At 68.0% G+C, this 24,414-nt stretch overlaps 1 protein-coding gene across 1 annotated transcript; it reads left to right on the forward strand.

Annotated features, from left to right (window-relative positions):
* Positions 1-1,734: 1,734 nt before the first annotated feature.
* On the forward strand, positions 1,735-23,870 carry SPTBN2 (spectrin beta, non-erythrocytic 2; the record flags this gene model as incomplete). The annotated part of the gene is made up of 35 exons (XM_082300244.1): positions 1,735-1,906; positions 4,016-4,164; positions 4,741-4,914; positions 5,724-5,815; positions 6,046-6,126; positions 6,677-6,792; positions 7,013-7,125; positions 8,214-8,401; positions 8,614-8,731; positions 9,012-9,170; positions 9,439-9,741; positions 9,838-9,991; positions 10,266-11,448; positions 12,027-12,164; positions 12,637-13,393; positions 13,486-13,688; positions 13,773-13,863; positions 14,703-14,849; positions 15,386-15,649; positions 16,240-16,464; positions 16,750-16,839; positions 17,143-17,409; positions 18,176-18,306; positions 18,876-19,080; positions 19,231-19,605; positions 19,853-20,097; positions 20,260-20,398; positions 20,557-20,641; positions 20,767-20,963; positions 21,193-21,350; positions 21,571-21,646; positions 21,745-21,893; positions 22,491-22,664; positions 23,485-23,527; positions 23,649-23,870. The coding sequence occupies 35 exons, from the start codon at positions 1,735-1,737 to the stop codon at positions 23,868-23,870; spliced, it is 7,383 nt and encodes a 2,460-aa protein (XP_082156370.1).
* Positions 23,871-24,414: the final 544 nt, after the last annotated feature.

Here is a 24,414-nt window from a genome sequence, read left to right on the forward strand (position 1 = left end):
CCCTGGCACACCCCGAGACCCCCCTCAATCCCCCCAAACCCTCCCTAGTGACCCTTGACCCCTCACAAGACACCACCCCAGAGACCCCCAACTCAATTCGGTGACCATTGACCCCTCACAGCGACCCCTCAGAACTCACATAACCGCCCCCAGGGACCCTCGAAGCTCCCGCAACCCTCTCTAGTGATCCCTGACCCCACAAAAGCCCCCAAAACAACCCCAAACCCTCCCCTCGCTCCCTCACCCCCCTCACGGCCTCCTCCGCCATCTTTGCCCTTCCCTCCCCTCAGCCCGCCAGCGCCCCCTAGCGGGCGGGAAGAGCCGGGCGAAAGGCGGGAAAAACCCGCGGGTGGGGGGGGCGTGGCCTCTGCCCTCGTCTCCATGGCAACAACCAGCGAGGGGGGCGTGTCCCGGGGGCGTTGCCGTGGTGACGGCGGCGGGGGCGTGGCCCGCAGGCCCCGCCCCCCCGGGTGTGATGAGCTGCCGCGGTCTCAGCGCGCGCCGCGGCCGCAGCGCAGGTAAGGGGGGGGTGGGGGGGTCACACCTGAGGGGGGCTCAACTGAGGGGAGACCCCCCCCCCAAGACACCCCAAAACCACCCTCAGAACCCCCCCCTTCCCCCTCCGCCGCCCGGGGTCCCGCAATCCCCCGGCCCCTCAGATCCCCCCGCGCCCCCTTGTCCCCCCCCCCCGGGCACTGCGGCAGCGGCTCCGCATCCCCGGACGGGCCCCCCCTCCCTCCAACGCTGTCCCTGAGGGGGTTTTGGGCACCCCCCCCCCCCCCTAAATCGGCGTGTTTGTGTCCGCCGGTCCCCCCCGGGCCCCCCCCGCGCTGCGGGCGCTGATCCCCGTTAAGAGCATTAACGGGGGGGGGAGCGGGGGGCTCTGGGGGGGCTCTGGGGAGGCGGGGGGGGGGGACTTGGAGGAGTTTCGGGGGTCCCCGGGAGGAATTTGGGGCGCTCAGGGTTTGTTAGAGAGGATTTGGGGGCGCTCAGGGTGACATGGAGAGTTTTGGGGAGGGAGCGCCAGTGATGGGGGGGGGGGGGGACTTGGAGGAGTTTTTGGGGGTCCCGGAGTGGATTTGGGGGGGCTCGGGGGTCGTTAGAGAGGATTTGGGGGGGCTCAGGGTGACCCGGAGAGTTTTGGGGGGGGGGGCTTTAGGGAAGATGGGGGGTCTTGGAGGAGTTCTGGGGGTCCCGCAGAGGATTTGGGGGGTCCCGGGGGAGGTCAGGGGGGATTTGAAGGATCTGGGGGGGGGCTCGGAAGTCCTTGAAGAGGAGGGGGGGATTTGGGGGGGTCTCTGCTGGTTTGGGGGGGGTCTCGGTTTAATTTGGGGGGGGGTCTTTACTGGAGGTGAAGTTTGTTAAAGGGTTTGGGGGGGTCCCTGTTAATTGGGGGAGGGTCCCTGTTAATTGGGGGGGGTCCCAGTTAATTGGGGGAGTCCCTGTTAATTGGGGGGGGGGGGTCTCTGTTAATTTGCAGAGTCCTTTATTAATTTCGGGAGGGGTCTCTCTCAATTTCGGGGGGGGGGTCCCCCTTCATTTAGGCCCCCCCCCATTAACCCCTCCTTCCCCGCGGGTCACTTTGCTGGGGGGGGGAGGGGAGGGGAGTCACCCCCTCTGTGCCCCCCCCCCCAAAAGTGACCAAACCTCCCCCCCCTTTTCCAGCTCCCCCCTGAGCACCCCCAGAGCCGCCCCCACCCCTCCCCCCAATTTTGGGGGTCCCCGAAGGCCACCATGTTGTCCCCCCCCCCCTACGACCCCCTGGAGCTGCCGAGGTTCAGCGACCCCCGCTGGGAGGGGGAGGGGGGCGCGGGGGGGCCCGAGGAGGAGGAGGAGGAGGAGGAGGAGGAGGAGGACGAAGGCTCCGCCCGGAGCTTCGAGCGCTCCCGGATCAAAGCTCTGGCAGGTACGGGGGGGGAGGGGAGGGGGCACCCCAAAAATGGGCTGGGGGGTGGGGAAGGGGACCCCGAAAATGGGGGAGAAGGGCAGAAACGGGGGGGAAAAATGAGGAGAAAAGTGGAGGAAAAAGCATAAAAATGAGGGGGGGAAAAGGCAGAAATGGGAGGGAGGAGAGGAAAAATTCCTGGGGGGAAGTGGAAAAATGGGGGGGGGATGGGGAAAAAAAGGGGGTAAACCCCCCGAAAATTGGGGAGAAGTGGAAAAAAGGGGGGGAAAAGTGGAAAAAACAGGGGGAAAGTGAAAAAAACCGGGAAGGGAAGTCCAAAATGTGGAGAGAAAAGTGGAAAAAATAGGGGGGAAGCGGAAAATTTGGGGGGAAAAGTGCAAGAAGTGTGAAGAAAACACAAAGAAATTGGGGTAAAAGCCCAAAAATCAGGGGAAAAGTGCAAAAAATGGGGGGAAACCCGAAGAAAAAGGGAGAAACAGAAAGAATGGGGAGAAAGATTAAAAAATGGGAGGAGAAACCCAGAAAAGGGGGAGAAATGCACCAATAAAAAGGAGGACGCCGAGAAATGGGAATAGGGAGTCCTGGAATTTTGGGGGGGGCCAAAGCAATGGGGCAAAAAACCAAAGGAAGTGATGGAAAAGTGCCAAAACTGGGGGAAACAGCCCCAAAAAATGGGGGAAAGGACCCAGAAAATGATGGGAACAGCGTCAGAAATGTGCGAGGATCGCGAGAAATGGGAAAAACGGGGAAACGGATCCCAAAAATGAGGGAAATCCCCCCCCAAAAAATGTGAGGGGACGGCACAAAAATGAGGGGGGGGGGGGGGGGAAAAACCCCGAAAAACCACACGGAGAAGGGCAGAAAAGAAGAGGAAACCCCCCCCAAAAATACGGGGAGACCCCGAAAATGGAGATGGGGGAACCCCAAAGTCTGGGAGCGATCCCTGAAAAAACGGGGACACCCCCCAAAAAATGGGGAAACCCCCCCAAAAATGGGGACACCCCCCCAAAAATGAGTGCAAAAATGGGGGGAACTCCCCCAAAATTCCCCCCAAAACCCCTCAATCGCCCCAACCCCCCCCCAGGACAACCCCCCGACCACTCCAATCGCCCCCACCCCCCCCAAAACTCCTCCAACCCCCCCAGGACCCCCCCCAAATCCTCTTAGCGTTAATCCAGCGCCGGCTGGCGCGGGGGGATCCCCCCCGGACCCCCCTCGGGGGGCTCCGACCCTTGGGGGGGGGCTCTGGGGGGGCTTTTGGGGGTCCCTGACCCCCCCCGGATGGGGACGAGGATGTGCAAATGGGGGACGGGGAGGGGGGGAGGGGTTTGGGTGGGATTTGGGGTTTTTGGGTGGGATTTGGGTGGTCGGGGGGGGTTGGGGGGGATTTGGGTGGGATTTGGGGTTTTTGGGTGGGATTTGGGTGGTCTGGGGGGCTTTGGGGGGGTTTTAGGGGGCTTTTGGGGGGGTTTTGGGGGTCCCTGACCTCCCCCCGGATGAGGACGAGGATGTGCAAATGGGGGATGGGGAGGGGGGGAGGGGTTTGGGTGGGATTTGGGTGGTCTGGGGAGGGGTTGGGTGAGATTTGGGGTTTTTGGGTGGGATTTGGGTGGTCTGGGGGGGGTTGGGAGGGGTTTGGGTGGGATTTGGGTGGTCTGGGGGGGTCTGGGGGGGGTTTTGGGGAGGTTTTGGGGGTCCCTGACCCCCCCCGGATGAGGACGAGGATGTGCAAATGGGGGATGTGGGGAGGGGGAGGAGGGGTTTGGGTGGGATTTGGGGTTTTTGGGTGGGATTTGGGTGGTCTGGGGGGGTTTGGGAGGGGTTTGGGTGGGATTTGGGTGGTCTGGGGGGGTCTGGGGGGGGTTTTGGGGGTCCCTGACCCCCCCCGGATGAGGACGAGGATGTGCAAATGGGGGATGTGGGGAGGGGGAGGAGGGGTTTGGGTGGGATTTGGGGTTTTTGGGTGGGATTTGGGTGGTCTGGAGGGGTTTGGGAGGGGTTCGGGTGGGATTTGGGGTTTTTGGGTGGGATTTGGGTGGTCTGGGTGGGTTTTAGGGGGGGTTTTGGGGGGGTTTTGGGGGTCCCTGACCCTCCCGGCCCCCCCCCCAGACGAGCGCGAGGCCGTGCAGAAGAAAACCTTCACCAAGTGGGTGAACTCGCACCTGGCGGGGGGGTCGCACCTGGGGGACCTTTACAGCGACCTGAGGGACGGGCGGCTGCTGCTGCGGCTGCTCGAGGGGCTCTCGGGGGAGACCCTGGTGAGTGCGACCCCTCCCCAAAACCGGCGGCACCCCCCAGCCCCCTCCCCTCAACGGGATCCCTCCCCAAAATGGGGAAGTCCCTGTGGGGACCCCCCAAATAGGGACCCCCCCCCACCCCGCACCCCCTCCCCGGATGCTCTCGGGGGGAGGGGAGGGGGCTCCTGGTGAATGCGACCCCTCCCCAAAATCGGCGGCACCTCCCCAATGGGGACCCCCCAGCCCCCTGCGGGCCCCCCCAAACCCCAATTTCTGCCACCCCCAGACCCACCAACCCCCCCCCTTCCTGTGCCCCCCGCCCCCTCTGTGACCCCCCAAACCCCCCCAAACCCCCCTTTCCGTGACCCCAAACCCCCCAAACCCCCCCTTTCCGTGACCCCACCCCCCCAAACCCCCCCTTTCCGTGACCCCACCCCCCCAAACCCCCCCTTTCCGTGACCCCCACTCCCTCTGCCCCCCCCAGACCCCCTTTCTGTGCCCCCCAACCCCTCCCAGCTCCCCTTTCCCGCACTCCCCGCCCCCCATCTCCCCCTGCCCTGCCCGGGGGGGGGGTCCCTGACCGCGCCCCCTCCCCAGCCGCGCCCCACGCGGGGCCGGATGCGGATCCACTGCCTGGAGAACGTGGAGAAGGCGCTGCGCTTCCTGCGGGAGCAGCGCGTGCACCTGGAGAACGTCGGCTCCCACGACATCGTGGACGGCAACCCCCGGCTGACCCTCGGCCTGGTCTGGACCATCATCCTGCGCTTCCAGGTGGCCCCCGGGACCCCCTGTGGGCGTGAAATGGGGCGGGGGGCGCGGCCCGGACCCGCCCCAGGGGTCACTGTGGTCATTTAGGGGGTCCTGGATCTGCCCCAGGAGTCACTGTGGTCATTTAGGGGGTCCCAGACCCGCCCCAGGGGTCACTGTGGTCATTTAGGGGGTCCCAGACCCGCCCCGGGGGTCACTGGGATCATTTAGGGGGTCCTGGATCCGCCCCAGGAGTCACTGTGGTCATTTAGGGGGGTCCCAGACCCACCCCAGGAGTCACTGTGGTCATTTAGGGGGTCCTGGATGCACCCCAGGGGTCACTGTGGTCATTTAGGGGGGTCCCAGACCCACCCCAGGAGTCACTGTGGTCATTTAGGGGGGTCCTGGATCCACCCCAGGAGTCACTGTGGTCATTTAGGGGGTCCCAGACCCGCCCCGGGGGTCTCTGTGGTCATTTAGGGGGGTCCTGGATCCACCCCTGGGGTCACTGTGGTCATTTAGGGGGTCCCAGACCCGCCCCGGGGGTCTCTGTGGTCATTTAGGGGGGTCCTGGACCTGCCCCAGGGGTCACTGTGGTCATTTAGGGGGGTCCTGGATCTGCCCCCGGGGTCACTGTGGTCATTTAGGGGGGTCCCGGACCCTCCCCACGGTCTCAGTTCTGTCACGGATGTCCCCGGACCTTCCATAGGGTCCTTTGGGGTGGGGGGGGGGGTCTTGCACCCACTTTTGGGTGGTCCTGACCCCACCATGAGGGTCCCAGAGCTGCTTTGGGGGTCCCTGACCCCTTTTCTTGGGGACCCTCCCCCCCCCAGATCCAGGACATCAGCGTGGAGACCGGGGACACGCGGGAGCGGAAATCGGCCAAGGACGCGCTGCTGGCCTGGTGCCAGATGAAAACCGCGGGGTGAGGGGGGCCTGGGGGGTCCGGGGGGGTCCGGGGGAGGGTCCTGGGGGGGTCTGGGTGGTCTTGATGTGGCTGCTGGGAGGATCCTGGGGGCTCTATGGGGCTTTGTGGGGGCTCTGAGGGGACTCGGGAGGGACTTGCGGGGTCCTGGGGGGGTCCTGGGGGGGTCCTGGAGGTTCCCAGGGGGTCTCGGGGGGGTCTCTGACCCCCCCCCCCTCGGCCCCCCCCAGGTACCCCAATGTGAACGTGCAGAACTTCACCACGAGCTGGCGGGACGGGCTGGCCTTCTGCGCGCTCATCCACCGGCACCGGTGCGGGGAGGGGTCCCGGGGGGGGCGGGGGTCCCGATGTGGGGCGGGGTTCCCGATGTGGGGCGGGGGGCGGGGGGTGATGGGGTTGTGGGGTTATGGGTCAGGGGTCTGGGGTCCGATGTGGGTCAGGGGTCCGGCCATGCCCCAGGCTGGAGCTGCTGGACGTGGGGTCCCTGTGGGGTCTGTGGGTCAGGATCAGTGGTCAGGGGTCAGCGGCTCTGGGTCAGTGGTCAGGGGTCAGTGGTCAGGGGTCAGCGGCTCTGGGTCAGTGGTCAGGGGTCCGCTCGCCCCCAGGCCGGAGCTGCTGGATGTGGGGTCACTGTGAGGTCAGTGGCTCTGGGTCAGTGGTCAGTGGCTCTGGGTTAGGGTCAGTGGTCAGGGGTCAGGAGTCAGTGGTTAGCGGTCAGTGGTCAGTGGCTTTGGGTCAGTGGTCAGGGGTCCGCTCGCCCCCAGGCCGGAGCTGCTGGACTTGAGATCACTGTGGGGTCAGTGGCTCTGGGTCAGTGGTCAGTGGCTCTGGGTCAGTGGTCAGGGGTCCGCTCGCCCCCAGGCCGGAGCTGCTGGACGTGGCGTCGCTGCGCGGAGCCAACGCCCTCCACAACCTGCAAAGCGCCTTCGCCGTGGCCGAGCGGGAGCTGGGGGTCACTCGGCTGCTGGACCCTGAGGGTGAGGGGCTGGGGGGGTCCGGGAGGGGCCCGGGGGGGGATCTGGGGGTCCTCGAAGGGGTCTGACCCCCCCATAATCCCCCAGATGAGCGGTCAGCGCTGGGGGGCCATGAGGGGTCAGGGGGGTGGAGCTCCTGGGCGGGGGGAGAATTTGGGGGTCCCTGGGGGAATTTGGGGTCCCTGAGGGGGGGGTTGGGGTCTGACCCCCCCGTGGCCCCCAGATGTGGCCGTGGAGCAGCCGGACGAGCGGTCAGTGCTGACCTACGTGGCCGCCCTCTACCACCACTTCTCCAGGATGAAGGCGCTGGCGGTGGAGGGAAAACGCGTCGGGAAGGTCCGGGATGGACACGGGGTGGACAGATGGACACGGGGTGGACAGATGGACACAGGGGGATGGACATGGGACAGGGATGGGCACAGGGATGGGTGGCTGGAAAGGGAAGAGGAGGAGGAAGGGGAGGACAGATGGACGGTCCGTGGCCGGCCGGACGATGGACAGATGGCGCTGGGGGGTGGGAACTGGACAGAATCCGCGGGAATGGGCGGGGGGGAGTCAGGATGGGGGGAGGGGGATGGAGGGACAGACGGGGGATGGACAGAGGGGGGGATGGGGGATGGACAGAGGGGGGGATGGACAGACGGACAAAGGGAGGGACGGCCGGAGGGATGGATTGATGGGGGAGGGATGGAGAGGGAGGGGAGTGGATGGACAGGGGGATAAATGGACGGAGGGGCATGGGGATGGACGGATGGACAGATGGACAGACACGGGGATGGATGGACAGATGGACAGACAAAGGGGTGGATGGATGGATGGAATGGATGGATCAGATGGGATGGATGGACAGGTGGACGGGGGGTGGATGGATGGACAGACAAGGGGATGGATGGAGGGATGGATGGATGGACAGATGGACAGTGATGGATGGAGGGACGGATGGATGGACAGATGGACAGTGATGGATGGAGGGATGGATGGATGGACGGATGGATGGATGGACAGATGGACAGTGATGGATGGAGGGATGGATGGATGGATCTGAGCATGGATGGGCAGATGGGATGGATGAATGGATGGATGGATGGACAGATAGGTGGAAGGACGGATGGACAGATGGATGGAGGGATGGAGGGATGGATGGAGGGATGGACAGATGGATGGATGGATGGACGGATGGATGGACAGATGGACAGTGATGGATGGAGGGATGGATGGATGGATCTGAGCATGGATGGGCAGATGGGATGGATGAATGGATGGATGGACGGATGGACAGATGGAGATGGATGGATGGACAGACGGACGGACGGCGGACGGACGGATGGACAGGGGATGGCCGGACGGATGGCCGGGTGTGAGCGCGGATGGACGCCCAGCCGGCTGCGAGGCCGGACAGCTGGACACGCAGAGCCCGTCCGCAGGTGCTGGAGGCGGCGCGCGAGGCCGAGGGCCTGGCCGGGCGCTACGAGGCGCAGGCGGCCGAGCTGCTGGGCTGGATCCAGCGCTCGCTGCTGCTGCTCACGGACCGGCGCCTGCCCCGCGGCATCCCCGGCCTGCAGGGGCAGCTCCAGGCCTTCAGCGCCTACCGCACCACCGAGAAACCGCCCCGGTGAGACCCCCGGCCCTGGGCGGCCCCACATGGGGCTGGGGGGCTCCCTAGAGGGGTGTGGGGTCTCCAGGAGGGGGTTTGGAGGGCCCCAAATGGGATTTTGGGATCGCCCCAAGGAGTTTGGGATCCCCCCCAGTGGGTTTTGGAGCGTCGCTGGGGTCTCAGGGTGGATTTTGGGGTCCCCCGGTGGATTTTGGGGTCTCCCGTTGCAGGTTTGAGGACAAGGGGTCCCTGGAGGTGCTGCTGTTCTCGCTCCGGAGCCGCCTCCGCGCCAACAACCAGCGACAGTTCGTGCCCCGGGAGGGGACGCACAGCGCCGACATCAACAGGGTGACGGGGACAGGGGGGACAGGGATGGGGTGACGGGGGTGACGGGGATGGGGGTGACAGGGATGGGGGTGACGGGGACAGGGATGGGGGTGACAGGGATGGGGGTGACAGGGATGGGGGTGACAGGGATGGGGGGTGACGGGGGTGACAGGGACAGAGGGGACACAGCATCGGCGTCAACAGGGGGCCAGGGCCAGGGGATGGGGAGGACACAGGGACGTGGGAGATGCCACAGGTGCCAGGTGTGCCAGGTGGCCCGGGTGACGCCGGTGTCCCGCAGGCGTGGGAGCGGCTGGAGAAGGCGGAGCACGGCCGGGAGCTGGCGCTGCGCTCGGAGCTGCTCCGGCAGCAGCACTTGGAACAGCTGGCGGCGCGGTTCCACCGCAAGGCCGCCCTCAGGGAGAGCTGGCTGGGGGACAACCAGCGCCTGGTGGCACAGGTGACACCCGGCACCCCCCGCTCAGGCACCCCCCCAACCAGGGACCCCCCCTCACCCCGCTTTTCCTCCCCTTCCCCCCCCCCCAGAACAATGCCGGGGGTCCCTGGGGTGTCCCCCCTTTTATCCCCCAGGGTGTCCCCTCCCTTTCCCACCTCCTGACCCCTTTTCTCCCCCCACCCCAAAGGACAATTCCGGGGGGGGGGGGGGGGGGGAGGGGTCCCGGGGTGTCCCCTCCCCTCACCCCGCGGTTCTCCCCCCCCCCCCCCAGGACAATTTCGGGGGGTCTCTGGGGGGGGTCGAGGCCGCGCTGCGCAAGCACGAGGCCATCGAGAGCGACATCGCCGCCTACGGCAGCCGCGTGCGCGCCGTCACCGCCGTGGCGGCCGAGCTGGAGGCCGAGCGCTATCACGACATGGGCGGCATCGCGACACGGCGCGACCACGTGGTGTCGCTGTGGGAGGCGCTGCGGGCGCAGGTGGCGGCGCGGAGAGAGCGGCTCCGGGCGCACCTGGAGCTGCAGCGGCTCCTGCGCGACCTGGAGCACCTGATGGGCTGGATGGAGGAGATGGAGGTGGGGAAGGGGCCGGGGGAGGGGGTGGGATCCCCTCGTGGGACCCCTCCCAGCCCGGTGACCCCCCCCCCCGGTGTCCCCCTCTCGGGTCCCCAGGTGCGGCTGCAGTCGCGGGATTTCGGGCAGCACCTGAGCCAGGTGGACGATCTGCTGCAGATCCACGCCCTGGTCGAGGGGGACGTGGCGGCCCAGGCCGAGAGGGTCCGGAGTGTGGGGGCGGCGGCTGAGAGATTCCTCGGGGAGGGGGGCGGTGAGTGTCCCCCCAAACTGCGAGCCCCAAAATTGGGATCCCCGGGATGCCCTGGAGTCCCCCAACTCAGGGACACCGGAATCCCGGGACCCCCACACACCTGAGACCGCCCCCTTAGCTGGCACCTCCCAGAGGCCCAAAATGGACCCCCAAACCTCAAGACCCTCAGGAGCCCCAAAAACTGAGACCCCTGAACCCTGGGACTTCAAACCCTGGGATCTCCGACCGCTGGGACCCTCCCCCAACCCCGCTGACCCCCACCCGTGCCCCCCAGGGTACCGCCCGTGCCCCCCGGAGCAGCTGCGGGCCCGAGTGGCGGCTCTGGAGCTGCGCTACCGGGGGCTCTCGGCGCTGTCGGCGCAGCGGCGGCTTCGCCTGGAGCGCTCCCGGCGCCTCTGGAAGTTCCTGTGGGACGCGGGCGAGGAGGAGGCCTGGATGCGGGAGCAGGAGCGGCTCCTGCGCTGCCCGGAGCTGGGCCGGGACCTGCCGGGGGCCCTGCGGATGCTGAGCCAGCTCGAGGCCATCCGAGGGGCGCTGGGGGGACGCGCGGGGCCGCTGGAGCAGCTGCTGGAGCGGGGCCGGGAGCTGCTGGCGCAGGGAGCCCCCGACGGAGCCGCGGGATCCCCGGCGGGATCCACGGGAGCCAGCGCCGGACCGATGGAAGCCACCCCTGGATCAGCGGGAAGCGCAAAACCCGCCGAATCCACCGCTGGAGCCGCCGCCAAATCCCCGGGACCCCCGGGACCCCCGGGACCCAAGAACGCATCCTCGGGACGCGCTGCTGGACCCGTGGAATCCCTCCCCGCATCCACGGAGGGACCCTCGCCATCGGCCACCAGAGCCGCGGAACGCCCCGACGGGTCCGCGGAACCCCCTGAGTGGTGTCCGGAGCCCAGTCCCGGCTGCCCGGACCCCGCGGCCGCCGTGTCCCGCCGGATCCGGGAGCTGGAGTCGCTCTGGGCGGCGCTGCCGGCGCTGGCCCGGGCCCGGGAGCGGCGGCTCCGTGCGGCCGCGGGTCGGTTCCAGCTGGACGCGGAGGCGGCCGAGGCCGAGGCCTGGCTGGCGGCCGCCGCCCGGCGCGTGGCGGGGCCGGAGCTCGGCCACGACGAGCGGTCCGCGGGGATGCTGGAGCGGCGGCTGCGGGAGCTGCAGGACGAGATCCGGCGGCGCGGGCCGGCGCTGGCGGTGCTGCGGGAGCAGGCGCTGCCCGCCGATGCCGCCGACCTTCCCGACGTGGTGCCGGGGCTGGCGGAGCGGCTGGCGGAGCTGGAGCGGCGGCACCGGGAGCTGGAGGCGCGGGCGGAGCTGCGGCGCCTGGAGCTGCGGGACGCGCTGGGATTGTTCGCGGCGCGCAGCGAGGCCGATGCCTGCGCGCTCTGGGTGGGCGAGAGGGAGCAGTGGCTGCTCTCCATGGAGATTCCCGAGCGGATCGAGGACCTGGAGGTGGTGCAGCAGCGGTGAGCGCCCGGGGTTCCCCGCGCCCGCGGTGCTGGTCCGTAAAAATCCCGGAATTATTCCCGGGAAGTCTTGGAGTCAGTCCCGCTGGGATTCCCCCAGTGCGGCTGTCCCGGGAATATTCCCGACAATACACACGGTCGCCCCGTTATTCTTGGTATTCCCGGTGTTCCCTGAATTCCTGCCTCTGCCGCAGCGTTCCCAGTGTTCCTGCTGTTCCCGTTTCCCCAGAATTTTTGCTTCCAACACCCCAATATTCTCCGTGCTCTCTGAATTCTCCCCTTGACGTGAGATATTCCCGGTATTCCCAGCGCTCCCAAAATCCCCACCTCCAACACTTATCACAGTATTCCCAGGGCTCCCGGTATTCCCTGAATTCCCACCTCCAGTGCAGGATTCCCGGAATTTCTGGCATTCCCAGGATTTTTGGCATCCCCACCTCTGGCACGGCGTTGCTGGGGTTTCCGTTGTTCCCTGAATTCCCGGCTCCAGCTCGGCATTCCCAGCACTCCCAGTGCTCCCAGTACTGCCGGTATTCCCGGTATTCCCGGTATCCCGGTCATTCCCGGCGCTCCCGCAGGTTCGAGACGCTGGAGCCGGAGCTGGCGGCGCTGGCGGCGCGCGTGGCCTCCGTGGGCCGCGTCACCCAGGAGCTCCAGGGATCCGGGGACAGGAACCGGGAGAGCGCCCGGGAAACGTGGGAGCAGCTCCGGGACAGGTGGGGGCTGGCCCGGCTGGGTCATTCCGAGCAGGAATCGGGGAGGAATCGGGGGTGGATCCGAGAAGGGAGGAGTTTTGCGGGCTGGGATGGATTCTCCGGGCAGCTTTGAGGATGCCTCGGGCAGTCAGGGATGCTCCAGGGATGGGCGTTCACTCCAGGATGCTCTGGGGCGGGATGGATTCTCCAGGCTGGGATGCTCCAGGGATGCAGGGATGGATTCTCTGGGCTGGGATGCTCCAGGCTGGGATGCTCCAGGGATGAATTCTCTGGGCTGGGATGCTCCAGGGATGCAGGGATGGATTCTCCGGGCTGGGATGCTCCAGGGATGGATGCTCCGGGCTGGGATGCTCCAGGGATGAATTCTCTGGGCTGGGATGCTCCAGGGATGCAGGGATGGATTCTCCAGGCCGGGACGCCCCGGGCATTCCCCGGGCTCTGTCCCACCGTGCCCCGATCCCGCCCGTGCCAGGTGGGAGCGGTTCCGGGCGCTGTGCGAGCGCAAGAAGGCGGCGCTGACCGCGGCGCTGAACATCCAGAATTTCCGCCTGGAATGCCACGAGACGCGGGGCTGGATGCGGGAGAAGACGGCGGCGATCGAGGCCACGCGGGCGCTGGGCCGGGACCTGGCCGGGATCACGGCGCTCCAGGGGAAGCTCTCGGGGATGGGGCGCGACCTGGACGCCATCCAGGGAAAGCTGCGGGAGCTGCGGGCCGAGGGCGAGAAGCTGCAGGGGGAGCAGCCGGAGCGAGCGCCCGAGATCCGCGAGGGGCTGGCGGGGCTCGAGGCCGAGTGGGACGCGCTGCGCCGCTGCCACCGGAGCCGCGAGGAGTCCCTGGGGCAGGCGCGGCGGCTCCAGGGCTTCCTGCGGGACCTGGCGGCGCTCCAGGCCTGGCTGTCCCGGACACGCGCGGCCGCCGGCTCCGAGGACGTCCCCGCGTCCCTGGCCGAGGCCGAGGGCTCCCTGCGGCAGCACGAGAGCCTCCGCACCGAGATCTCGCACTACGGCGCCGATTACCGGAGCGCCCGCAGCGCCGGCCGGGAGGTGACGCGGGGACAGACGGACCCGCAGAGCCTGTCCCTGCTCCAGCGCCTGGAAGCGCTGGACGCGGACTGGGAAGAGCTGGGCCGGGTGTGGGAGAAGCGGCAGCGGCTCCTGGCCCAGGCTGTCGCCTTCCACGTGTTCCTGCGGGACGCCAAGCAGGTGGAGGGGACACTGGGGAAGCAGGTGAGGGGGGATCCGGGGCGTGCCGGGGAATCCCGGGGCTCCGGTGCCGTCCCGGTCCTGATCCCGGTCCCGGTCCCAATCTCGCTCCGCAGGAGCACACGCTGGCCCACACGGAGATGCCGGGCACGGTGCCGGGTGCGGAGGCGGCCGTGCGGAGGCTGGAGGAGTTCCTGGCCGCGCTGGACACCGGCGCCGAGCGCGTCCGGGCGCTCACGGACACCGGGCGGAAGCTTCTGGACGAGGGCGGCGTCCACGCGGAAAAGGTGCGGGAGACGGTGGAGTCGGTGGAGAGCAGGTGAGGGAGACCCGTCCCAGTTTGTCCCAGTCCCGTGCCATCGCCTGGGAATGGGGTCTCTCACCCGCCTTGGCCCTGGCACAGGCACCAGAAGATCCGGGAGTCGGCCCAGGAGCTGCTGGGGCGGCTGCGGGATAACTGGGAGCTGCAGAAGTTCCTGCAGGACGGGCAGGAGGTGAGACGGGATCGGGATGGGATGGGATGGGATGGGATGGGATGGGATGGGATGGGATGGGATGGGATGGGATGGGAAGGAGAACACAATGAGCTGGGATGGGATTAGGATTGAGATCAGGGATCGGGATGGGGTTAAGATGGGGATGGGATGAGGATGAGAACTGGGCTGGGATGGGACTGTGGGAAGAGGTCCTGACCCGTGTCCCCCATTCCCATTCCCATCCCCGTCCCCATTCCCATCCCTGTCCCCGTCCCCGTCCCCGTTCCCATTCCCATTTCCATTCCTGTTCCCATTCCCGTTCCCATTCCCATTCCCGTCCCCGTCCCTGTTCCCGTTCCCATTCCCATCCCCATTCCCATTCCCATTCCCATTCCCATTCCCGTCCCCATCCCTGTTCCCGTTCCCATTCCCATCCCCATCCCCATCCCCATTCCCATTCCCGTTCCCGTTCCCATTCCCATTCCCATTCCCATCCCCTTTCCCGTCCCCGTCCCTGTCCACGTTCCCATTCCCATCCCTGTTCCCATTCCGGTTCCCGTTCCCATTCCGGTTCCCATTCCCATTCCCGTTCCCCTCCCCCTCCCCTCCCCGTCCCCGTTCCCGTTCCCATTCCCATTCCCATTCCCATTCCCGTCCCCGTTCCCGTTCCCATTTCCATTTCCATTCCCGTTCCCGTTCCCATTCGCATTCCCATTTCCATTCCCATCCCCATTCCCATTCCCGTTCCCCTCCCCCTCCCCTCCCCTCCCCATTCCCATTCCCATTCCCATTCCCATTCCCGTCCCCACCCCCGTCCCCGTTCCCATTCTGGTTCCCGTCCCCGTCCCCGTTCCCAGCTGACGCTGTGGCTGAACGAGAAGCTGCCGGTGGCCCGGGACGTGTCCTACGAGGGCACGCGGGACCTGCAGGGGAAGTGGCAGAAGCACCAGGCCTTCGCCGCCGAGCTCGCGGCCAACCGGGGCTGGCTGGAGGCTCTGGAGAAGGTGGGAATGGGGGAAAACGGGGGGAAAATGGGGATCCAGGAGGGGGGCGGCCTTTGGAAAAGGTGGGATACGGGAGGGGGGGGGTTGAGTCACAAAATTCCGCGGGTCCAACCTCAGCGATTCCGTGGTTCCGTGGGCCCAGCCTTAATAATCCCGCGATTAAATGGGTCCAACCTCAAAAATTCCGTGGGTCCAACCTTGGCATCGACAATTTACTGATTTTTTCGGGTCCAACCTTAACAATTCCACGATTTTGATCCAACCTGGGCGGTTCCATGGGTCCAACCTCAACGATTCCACTGGTCCAACCTCAATGATTCCACGATCCCGTGGGTCCAGTTTCAACAATTCCACGGTGATTCCGTGGTTCCGATCTCCTGATCCCACAATCCCACGGGCCCAACCTCGATATCGACAGTTCCATGATTTTTTTGGGTCCAACCTTAACAATTCCATGATTTTTTTTGAGCCCAACCTGGCTGGTCCCACGGGCCCAACCCGTAACTCCGTGCCACCGTTCCCGTGTCCCCCCGCAGGACGGGGAGCAGCTGGCGCGGGCGCGGCCGGCGCTGGCCGGACAAGTGACCGCGCCCTGGCAGGAGCTGCGGGCGCTGTGGGCGCAGGTGGAGGCGGCGGCGGCCGCCAAGGGCCGGGGTTTGGCCGAGGCCGCGCGCGCCGAGAGCTGCGCCCAGGCCTGCGCCGGACTCCGCTCGTGGCTCGCCGGGGTCCGTGCCCAGCTCCGCTCCGGCCACTGCGGCCAGGACCTGACCAGCGTTGGGGTGCTGCTCACCCGGCACCAGGTCAGGGGGACGCCGGGGAAGGGGTGGGGTCAGGGAATGGGGGGAACGGGGGGCAGGGGGAGGGGGGCGAAGGTTTGGGGTGAAGGTTGGGGGTGTGGGGCTCAGGGGCAGGGTTGGGGTACGGCTTTTGGGGTGGGGTTGGGATGCAGGTTTGGGATGCTTGAGTTTTGGGGTGCAGGTTTGGGGGCGCAGGGTTTGGGGGTGCAGGTTTGGGGTGCAGATTTGGGGGTGCAGGGTTTGGGGTGCAGGGTTTGGGGGTGCAGGTTTGGGGGTGCAGGTTTGGGAGTGCAGGTTTGGGGGTGCAGGTTTGGGGGTGCAGATTTGGGGTGCAGGTTTGGGGGTGCAGGTTTGGGGGTGCAGGTTTGGGGGTGCAGATTTGGAGTCCCCAGGTTGGGGGGGTGGGTTTGCGGTGCAGGTTTGGGGGTGCAGGGTTTGGGGGTGCAGGTTTGGGGGTGCAGATTTGGGGTGCAGGTTTGGGGGTGCAGGTTTGGGGGTGCAGGTTTGCGATGCAGGGTTTGGGGTGGGGGGGATTTTGGGGTGCAGATTCTGGGGGGTCCCCCGGGGGTCCCTGAGCCCCCGCGCCCCCCCAGCTGCTGGAGACGCAGGCGGCGCTGCGGGAGCAGGAGGTGGGGGCTCTGCGGGCGCAGGCCGGGGGGCTCAGCCCGGGGCACCCCCGGAGCGCGGGGGTGCAGGAGCAGGTGCGGGACCTGGAGCAGCAGTTCCGGGAGCTGCGGGAGCCGCTGCGGGAGCGCGGCCGGAGCCTCGCGGCCGCCAGGGAGCTGCACCAGTTCCGCAGGGACCTGGAGGACGAGCTCGTGAGTGGGGGGATGCCCCCGGGACCCCCCCCCACCCAGGGCTGTCACTGACCCCTGGGGCCCCTGGTCCCGCGTTCCCGATCCCAAATCCCTGATCCCCACCAACCCGGAGCCCTGAACCCCAAATCTCCTCCCCAATCCCTGACCCCCAGTCCCTGATCCCCTCCCATCCCTGTCCTCACAGTGTCCCGGACCCCTGGTGACCCTGACCCCCAGTGACCCCCAATGACCCCCAGTGACCCCCAGTGACGCTCAGTGACCCCCCGTGTCCCCCCGTGTCCCCAGCTGTGGGTGCAGGAGCGCCAGGCCCTGGCCGTGTCCACGGACCACGGGAAGGACCTGCCCTCGGTGCAGCTGCTGCTCCAGAAGAACGAGGTGGGTCGGGGGGGGGTCTCCAAACATCCCCCTGTGTCCCCTGTGACCCCCAGAGACCCCCCTGGACCCCCAGGACTCACTCCACGACCCGGGGGGTCCCATAGATGTCCCTCCCTCTGACCCCCCCAGAGGTTCTCTGGCCCACCCCTGCCCCCCCAGAGACACCCCTGGCACGTTCTGTGGCCCCCCCCGACCCCCCGTGTACCTCCCATTTCCCCCACAGACCCCTCCTAGACCCCCCAGACCCCCAATCCCCCCCCCCCAAGCCCCCCCTAACCCCGCTGCCCCCGCGTTCCCCCGCAGACGCTGCAGAAGGAGCTGCAGGGCCGCGAGCGCCGCGTGACGGAGCTGCTGGAGCGGGGGGTCCCCGGCTCGGGGGTGCCCGGGGGGGTCCCCGGGGGGGTCCCGGTGCTGCGGGAGGCCTGGCGGGAGCTGCGGGCGCAGGTGGCGCGGAGGCAGCGGAGCCTCGAGGCCGCCTTGGCCGCCCAGCGCTTCCTGCGCGACGCCGCGGCCGCCGAGGCCTGGCTGGGCGAGCGTGAGCTGCACATGCTGGCCCAGGACAAGGCCAAGGTGCGACGGGGCCTGGCCACCCCCTGGGGACAGCAGGGTGGCCCCGCTTCGGCTGGGGTGGGGCGGGGGAAGGGGTTTATAGGGGGGTTGGGGCGTCCCAGGGGGAGCAGGGGGGGCTGTGGGGGTCTATGGGGGGTCACAGGGGGATTGGGAGGGGTCTCTGGGGGTCTCTGAGGGTTCCCAGGGGGAGCAGGGGGGGCTGTGGGGGTCTATGGAGGGTCACAGGGAGATTGGGAGGGGTCTCTGGGGGTCTCTGGGGGTTCCCAGGGGGAGCAGGGGGGGCTGTGAGGGTCTATGGAGGGTCACAGGGGGATTGGGAGGGGTCTCTGGGGGTTCCCAGGGGGAGCAGGGGGGGCTGTGGGGGTCTATGGAGGGTCACAGGGAGATTGGGAGGGGTCTCTGGGGGTCTCTGGGGGTTCCCAGGGGGAGCAGGGGGGGCTGTGGGGGTCTATGGAGGGTCACAGGGAGATTGGGAGGGGTCTCTGGGGGTTCCCAGGGGGAGCAGGGGGGGCTGTGAGGGTCTATGGAGGGTCACAGGGGGATTGGGAGGGGTCTCTGGGGGTCTCTGAGGGTTCCCAGGGGGAGCAGGGGGGGCTGTGAGGGTCTATGGGGCGGTTCCAGGGGGGTCCTGGGGGAGCAGGGAAGCTGCTGAGGGGGTCAAGGGGGCTGTGGGGAGGGGTTTGGGGAGGTCACAGGGGGAGCTGGGGGGTCTCTGGGGGTGGGGACATGGCTGTGACCCCCCTCCCGTGCCCCCCGGTGTCCCCAGGACGAGCCGGGCGCCCAGGCCATGCTGAGCCGGCACCTGGGGCTGGAGCAGGAGCTGCGCGACTACGGCGGCACCGTGGAGCTGCTGGCCGAGCAGGGCCGGGCCATGGCGGCCAGTGGCCACCCCGACGGGTGGGGACAGCCTGGGGACACCCCCGGCACCGTGGGCATGGTCCCTGTGTCCCGTGACACCCCTGTCCCAGTGCTCACTGTCCCCTGAGATCCCTGTGTCCCCTGTCCCCGTGTGCATTGTCTGTCCTCTGATGGCCCTGTGTCCCCTGACGCTCCTGTCCCCGTATCCCCGGGGTGACATCACTGTTCCCTGTCCCCTGGGTGACACTGGTGATGTCCCCGGGGTGACACCGCTGTCCCCTGGGTGACACTGGTGATGCCTCCAGGGTGACACCGCTGTCCCCTGGGTGACACCGGTGATGTCCCCCGGGTGACACCGCTGTCCCCTGGGTGACACTGGTGATGCCTCCAGGGTGACACCGCTGTCCCCTGTCCCCTGGGTGACACTGCTGTCCCCTGAGTGACACTGGTGATGTCCCCTGGGTGACACTGGTGATGTCCCCGGGGTGACACCGCTGTCCCCTGTCCCCTGGGTGACACTGCTGTCCCCTGGGTGACACTGGTGATGTCCCCCGGGTGACACTGGTGATGTCCCCGGGGTGACACCGCTGTCCCCTGTCCCCGCCCAGCGAGCGGCTCCGTGCCCGCGCCGCGCAGGTGCAGCGTCTCTATGCGGGGCTGTGTCACCTGGCCGGGGAGCGCAGGGCCACCCTGCAGGGCCACCACCGGCTGTGCCAGCTGCGCCGGGACCTCGATGACCTGGAGCAGTGGATCTCGGAGCGAGAGGTGGTGGCGGCGTCCCGGGAGCTGGGGCAGGACTTCGAGCACGTCACGGTGAGGGGACACGGGGGGCACGGGCGCTGTGACACTGAGGAGTCCCCGTGTCACCTCAGTGCCAGGTGGTCCCCAGGTCATCTTGACACTGGGAGGGCCCCGTGTCCCCGGGAGCGCCCCCTGACCCCGGCCTGGCCTGTGTCCCCACAGCTGCTCCGGGACAAGTTCCGGGAGTTCTCCCGGGACACGGGCGGGCTGGGCCAGGAGCGGGTGGACGCGGCCAACGCGGCGGCGGCGGCGCTGATCGCTGGGGGCCACCCCGAGCGTGCGGCCGTGGCCCAGTGGCAGGCGGGGCTCAACGAGGCCTGGGCCGAGCTGCTGGAGCTGGTGGCCACGCGGGCGCAGGAGCTGGCGGCCGCTCACGACCTGCAGCGCTTCCGCCGCGACGCGCGCCAGGTGCTGGCGCAGCTCCGGGACAAGGCCCGGCAGGTCCCCGAGGAGCTGGGCCGGGACCTGCGCGCGGCCGAGGGGCTGGAGAGGCAGCACCGCGCCTTCGAGCACGACGTGCAGGCCCTGAGCGCCCAGGTGAGGGGACACAGGGGACACAGGAAGGGACAAGGGAGGGACAGGCCGCGGTGCAGCAGGTGGCTGCGAGCCGGATGCGTGGCCTGTCCCACGTCCCGCTTCTTGAGGTGACTGCAGTGCAAGAGGTGCCTGTGAGGGGACACGTTCCGTGCCACACGTGTCACGCCTGTCCCCGGTCACACCTGTGCGGTGAGGAGGGGGATGTGTGCCGTGTCACAGCTGTCACACGTGTCCCCTGTCCCCGCAGGTGACCGCTGTGCAGGAGGCCGCGGGGCGCCTGGCCGCGGCGTACGCGGGCCCACGGGCCGAGGAGCTGCGGGCGCAGGAGGGCGCGGTGGCCGCGGCCTGGGCCGAGCTCCGCGGGCGCTGCCAGCGCCGCCGCCGCCTGCTCGGGGACACCGTGGAGCAGTTCCGGTTCCTCCGCGCCGCCCGCGACCTGCGGCTCTGGATGGACGGGATGCAGCTGCAGCTGCAGGCCCGGGAGCGCCCCAGGTGGGACATGGGGATGCCCTGGGGACATCCCAAATGTGGGGTGACACATGTGGGGACAGCCCTGGGGACGTGGGGACACCCCAGGGACACCGCAGCGACCCCGGCGTGGGGCTGTGACCGCGGCCACCCCGTGGTCACCGCTGCTGTCCCTGTGCCCCGCAGGGATGTCACCGCGGCCGAGCTGCTGATCCAGCAGCACCAGGGGCTGCGGGCGGAGCTGGAGGCGCGCGAGGGCTCCTTCGGGGCCTGCGTGGCCGCGGCCACGGCGCTGCTGCAGCGTGGCCACCACGACGCCGACAAGGTGGGACGTGCCTGGCACCCTGTGTCCCCGTGTCACTGTGTCTCCACCCTTGTCACTGTCCCCATGTCCCCAGCCCCACATCCCCCCGTCCAAACCCTCGTCACTGTGGTGCCGTGTCCATCCCGTGTCCATCCCGTGTCCATCCTGTGTCCATCCAGCTGTCCCAGGAGCTCCAGGAGCTCCAGGAGCGCCGCAGGGACATCGGGGAGCGCTGGCAGGACAAGCTGGAGTGGCTGCAGACCGGTGAGAGCTGGGGAGGCCCCGTGTGTCCCCAGTGTCCCCTCTCGGTGCCCGGGGGTGGCTCGGGGGTGGCACAGGGGGGTCCCTGCCCCCCGGTGCCCCCCTGGTGACCATCCCCGTGTCCCCAGTGCTGGAGGTGCTGGTGTTCGGGCGCGACGCGGCCACGGCCGAGGCCTGGCTGGCCAGCAGGGAGCCCCTGGCCCGCGCCCCCGAGCTGGGCTCCAGCCTGGCCGAGGCCGAGACCCTCCTCAAACGCCACCAGAGCTTCCAAAAGGCCGCGGCCGCCTGGGACGAGAGATTCGCTGCCCTGAGTCGCCTCACCACGGTGGGGACATCGGGGGAACGTGGGGGGGAAATGGGGAGGGGGCACAGGGGACGTGGTGGGGACAAGGAGAAAGGGGGGCACTGGGGGCCGGGGTCACTGCGACACCCAGGGGACACAGGGTGGGAGGGGGCTGGGGGTCCCTGGGTCACCTCTGTGCTCTGGGTGGGGTCCCCGTGACCCCCTCGCTGACACCCCTCGGGGTGTCCCTGACCCCACCGTGCCCCCCCAGCTGGAGGAGAAGGAGCGGCGGCGGCGCCAGGAGGAGGAGGAGGCGGCGAGGAAGCTGCAGCCCCCCGAGCCCCCCCCGGCCCAGGATGAAGTCGGGGGGACCCCCCCGGTGGTGCCCCCCGAGAGCCAGGACGGGGGAGGGGGCGGGGAGGTGCAGAGGTGAGGGGGGGGTGGGGCGGGGGGGGGGACATTCAGGGTCTGGGGGGGGGGGATTTTGGGGGGAACATTGAGGTTTGGGGCAGTTGGAAGAGACCCCCAGTTGGGGGGGGCTGAGGGAAGGTTGGGGGGGGAAAGGGGGCCGGGGAGGGGAGGTGTGGGATATGGGGAGGGGGTTCTGGGGTTGACAGGGGGTCACCCCGTGTGTGCCCCCCCTTCCCAGGGCTCCCACCCCCCAGAGCCGCCCAGCAGAGGCCCCGGCCCTCAACGGGATCCGCCCCGACAGCGCCGCGGGCCAGGTAACCCCCAAGACCCCCCCAAAATGCGGGGGGGACGCCCCCAGACCCCTCTGGGGGACCCCCCTCCCCTCACCCCTGTCCCCCTTTTCCCCCCCCAGGTGCCCAACGGAGCGCAGGAGGGGGGGCCCAGCCCGGGGGGGGTGGCGGCGACGCTGCCCCCCCGCCCCCCCCCACCGCCCGAGACCCTCGAGGGGGGGCTGTGCCGCAAGCAGGAGCTGGAGGCGCCCGGCAAGAGGGCGACCAACAGGTCAGGACGGGGACACCCCCGGGGACACCCTGGGGACACCCCCGGCCTTGGGGACACCCTGGGGACACCCCCCGGCCTTGGAGACACCCTGGGGACACCCCGGGGACACCCTGGGGACACCCCCCGGCCTTGGGGACACCCCCGGGGACACCCCCGGGGACACCCTGGGGACACCCCCCGGCCTTGGGGACACCCTGGGGACACCCCGGGGACACCCTGGGGACACCCTGGGGACACCCCCCGGCCTTGGGGACACCCTGGGGACACCCTGGGGACACCCCCCGGCCTTGGGGACACCCCGGGGACACCCCGGGGACACCCTGGGGACACCCCCCGGCCTTGGGGACACCCCCGGGGACACGCCCCATTCGTGGCCACGCCCCTTCAGACACACCCACACAGCACAGCCTTATTTGGGTCTCTTGGCCACGCCCACATGGCCACGCCCTGCTTTGGCCACGCCCTTTACGTGCCACACCCCTCCCTTAAAGTCCCAAGCGCCCCCAGGTCCTGGCAGAGCCTGGGCTGTGTCCTGGGGGGGTGATGGGCTCAGAGACCCCCCGTGACCCCTCTGTGACCCCCCCCGTGCCCCCCCAGGTCCTGGCAGAGCCTGTACTGTGTGCTGCGGGGGGGGGCCCTGAGCGTGTTCAAGGACGCGCGGGGGGCGGGCGCGGGGGTCCCGTACCACGGGGAGCCCCCCACCCCCCTGCGCGGCGCCCGCTGCCACCCGGCCACGGCCTACCGCAAACGGAAACACGTGTTCAGGCTGGGGTACGGGAAAATGGGCAAAATGGGCAAAAATGGGGGGGAAATGGGGGAAACTGGGGGGGGGAATAATGGGGGAAATTGGGGAATAATGGGGGGAAAATGCATGGGAAGATAATGGGGGAAATGGGGGACTAATGGGGGAGGAAATGGGGGAAAAACGAGGGCAAAATGAGGGAAAATGGGGGGAAAATGCATGGGAAGATAATGGGGGAAATGGGGGACTAATGGGGGAGGAAATGGGGGAAAAACGAGGGCAAAATGAGGGAAAATGGGGGGAAAATGCATGGGAAGATAATGGAGGAAATGGGGGAATAATGGGGGGAAAATGAGGGGAAAAGGCATGGGAAGATAATGGGGAAAATGGGGGAATAATGGGGGGAAAATGAGGGGAAAATGCATGGGAAGATAATGGGAAGAATGGGGGACTAATGGGGGAGGAAATGGGGGCAAAATGAGGGAAAATGGGGGGGAAATGCATGGGAAGATAATGGAGGAAATGGGGGAATAATGGGGAGGAGATGGGGGAAAACTGGAGGAAAATTGGGGGAAATGAGGGGGGAAATGTGTGGAAAACGGGGGGAAAAGTGGGAGGAGATGAGGGAAAATGGGAGGGGAAATGGGGGAAAAATGGAGGGGAAAAGGGAGAAAAAAAAAAGGAGGAATGACGGGAGGGATGTGAGGGAAAAATGGGGGGGAATGCAGGGGGATATGGGGGGAACACGGGGGGGGACACGGGGGGGGCACGGGGGGAGCACGGGGGGGGCACGGAGGGGCACGGGGGGGGCACGGAGGGGTCCTGTGGCTGATCCCGCCCCCCCCCCAGGCTGAGCGATGGGAAGGAATTCCTGTTCCAGGCTAAGGACGAGGTGAGACCCCCCCCCTGTGCCCGTCCCCGGGACGTCCCCTGGATGTCCCCTGACCCCCTGTGCCCCCCCGGTGCCCCCCCGGTGCCCCCCCGGTGGCCCCAATGTCCCCGTGTCCCCCCAGGCCGACATGGCCCTGTGGCTCCGGGGCATCGAAGCCGCCGCCGGGGCCGCGCTGGGCCCGGGGGTGCCCCGGGAGGGCTCGGGGGTCCCTGGGGGTCCCCCCAAGGGGATGTCGCGGGCTCTGAGCCTCCCCCCGGTGCCCCCCCCCGCCGAGGGGGCCCCCCGGCCCCGCGAGCCGAAGGAGAGGGAGAAACGCTTCAGCTTCTTCAAGAAGAACAAGTAGAGTTGGGGGGGGTCCCGCAGCCGACGGAGGGACACGGGGGGGCCCCGCTGGGGGGGACGAGTGTCCCGTCCCCCCCCAACACCCCCCCATCGTCCCGGTGATGTCCCCATGCAGCCCCCACCCCAATAAAGTGATTGGAGACAGAGACTGGGGGGTCTGAGTGTGCTGGGGAGCGGGCAGGGGGGGACTGGGAGGGACTGGGAGGGACTGGGAGGGGGTGGGGTTTGAATAGGGATGGGTTTGGGGATGCAAATGGGAATTGGGATGGAGGCGTCGATGGGATGAGGATGGGATTCACATGAGGGTGGGATTGGGGCGGGATTGAGAGGAGAATGGAGTGGGGATGGGATGGGATGGGATGGGAGGGGATGGGATGGGATGGGATGGGATGGGATGGGAGGGGATGGGATGGGATGGGAGGGGATGGGAGGGGATGGGATGGGATGGGATGGGATGGGATGGGAGGGGATGGGATGGGAGGGGATGGGATGGGATGGGATGGGATGGGATGGGATGGGATGGGATGGGATGGGATGGGATGGGA

Source organism: Coloeus monedula, assembly GCF_965178545.1.
Source record: "Coloeus monedula genome assembly, chromosome: 39".
Lineage (NCBI taxonomy): Eukaryota > Metazoa > Chordata > Aves > Passeriformes > Corvidae > Coloeus > Coloeus monedula.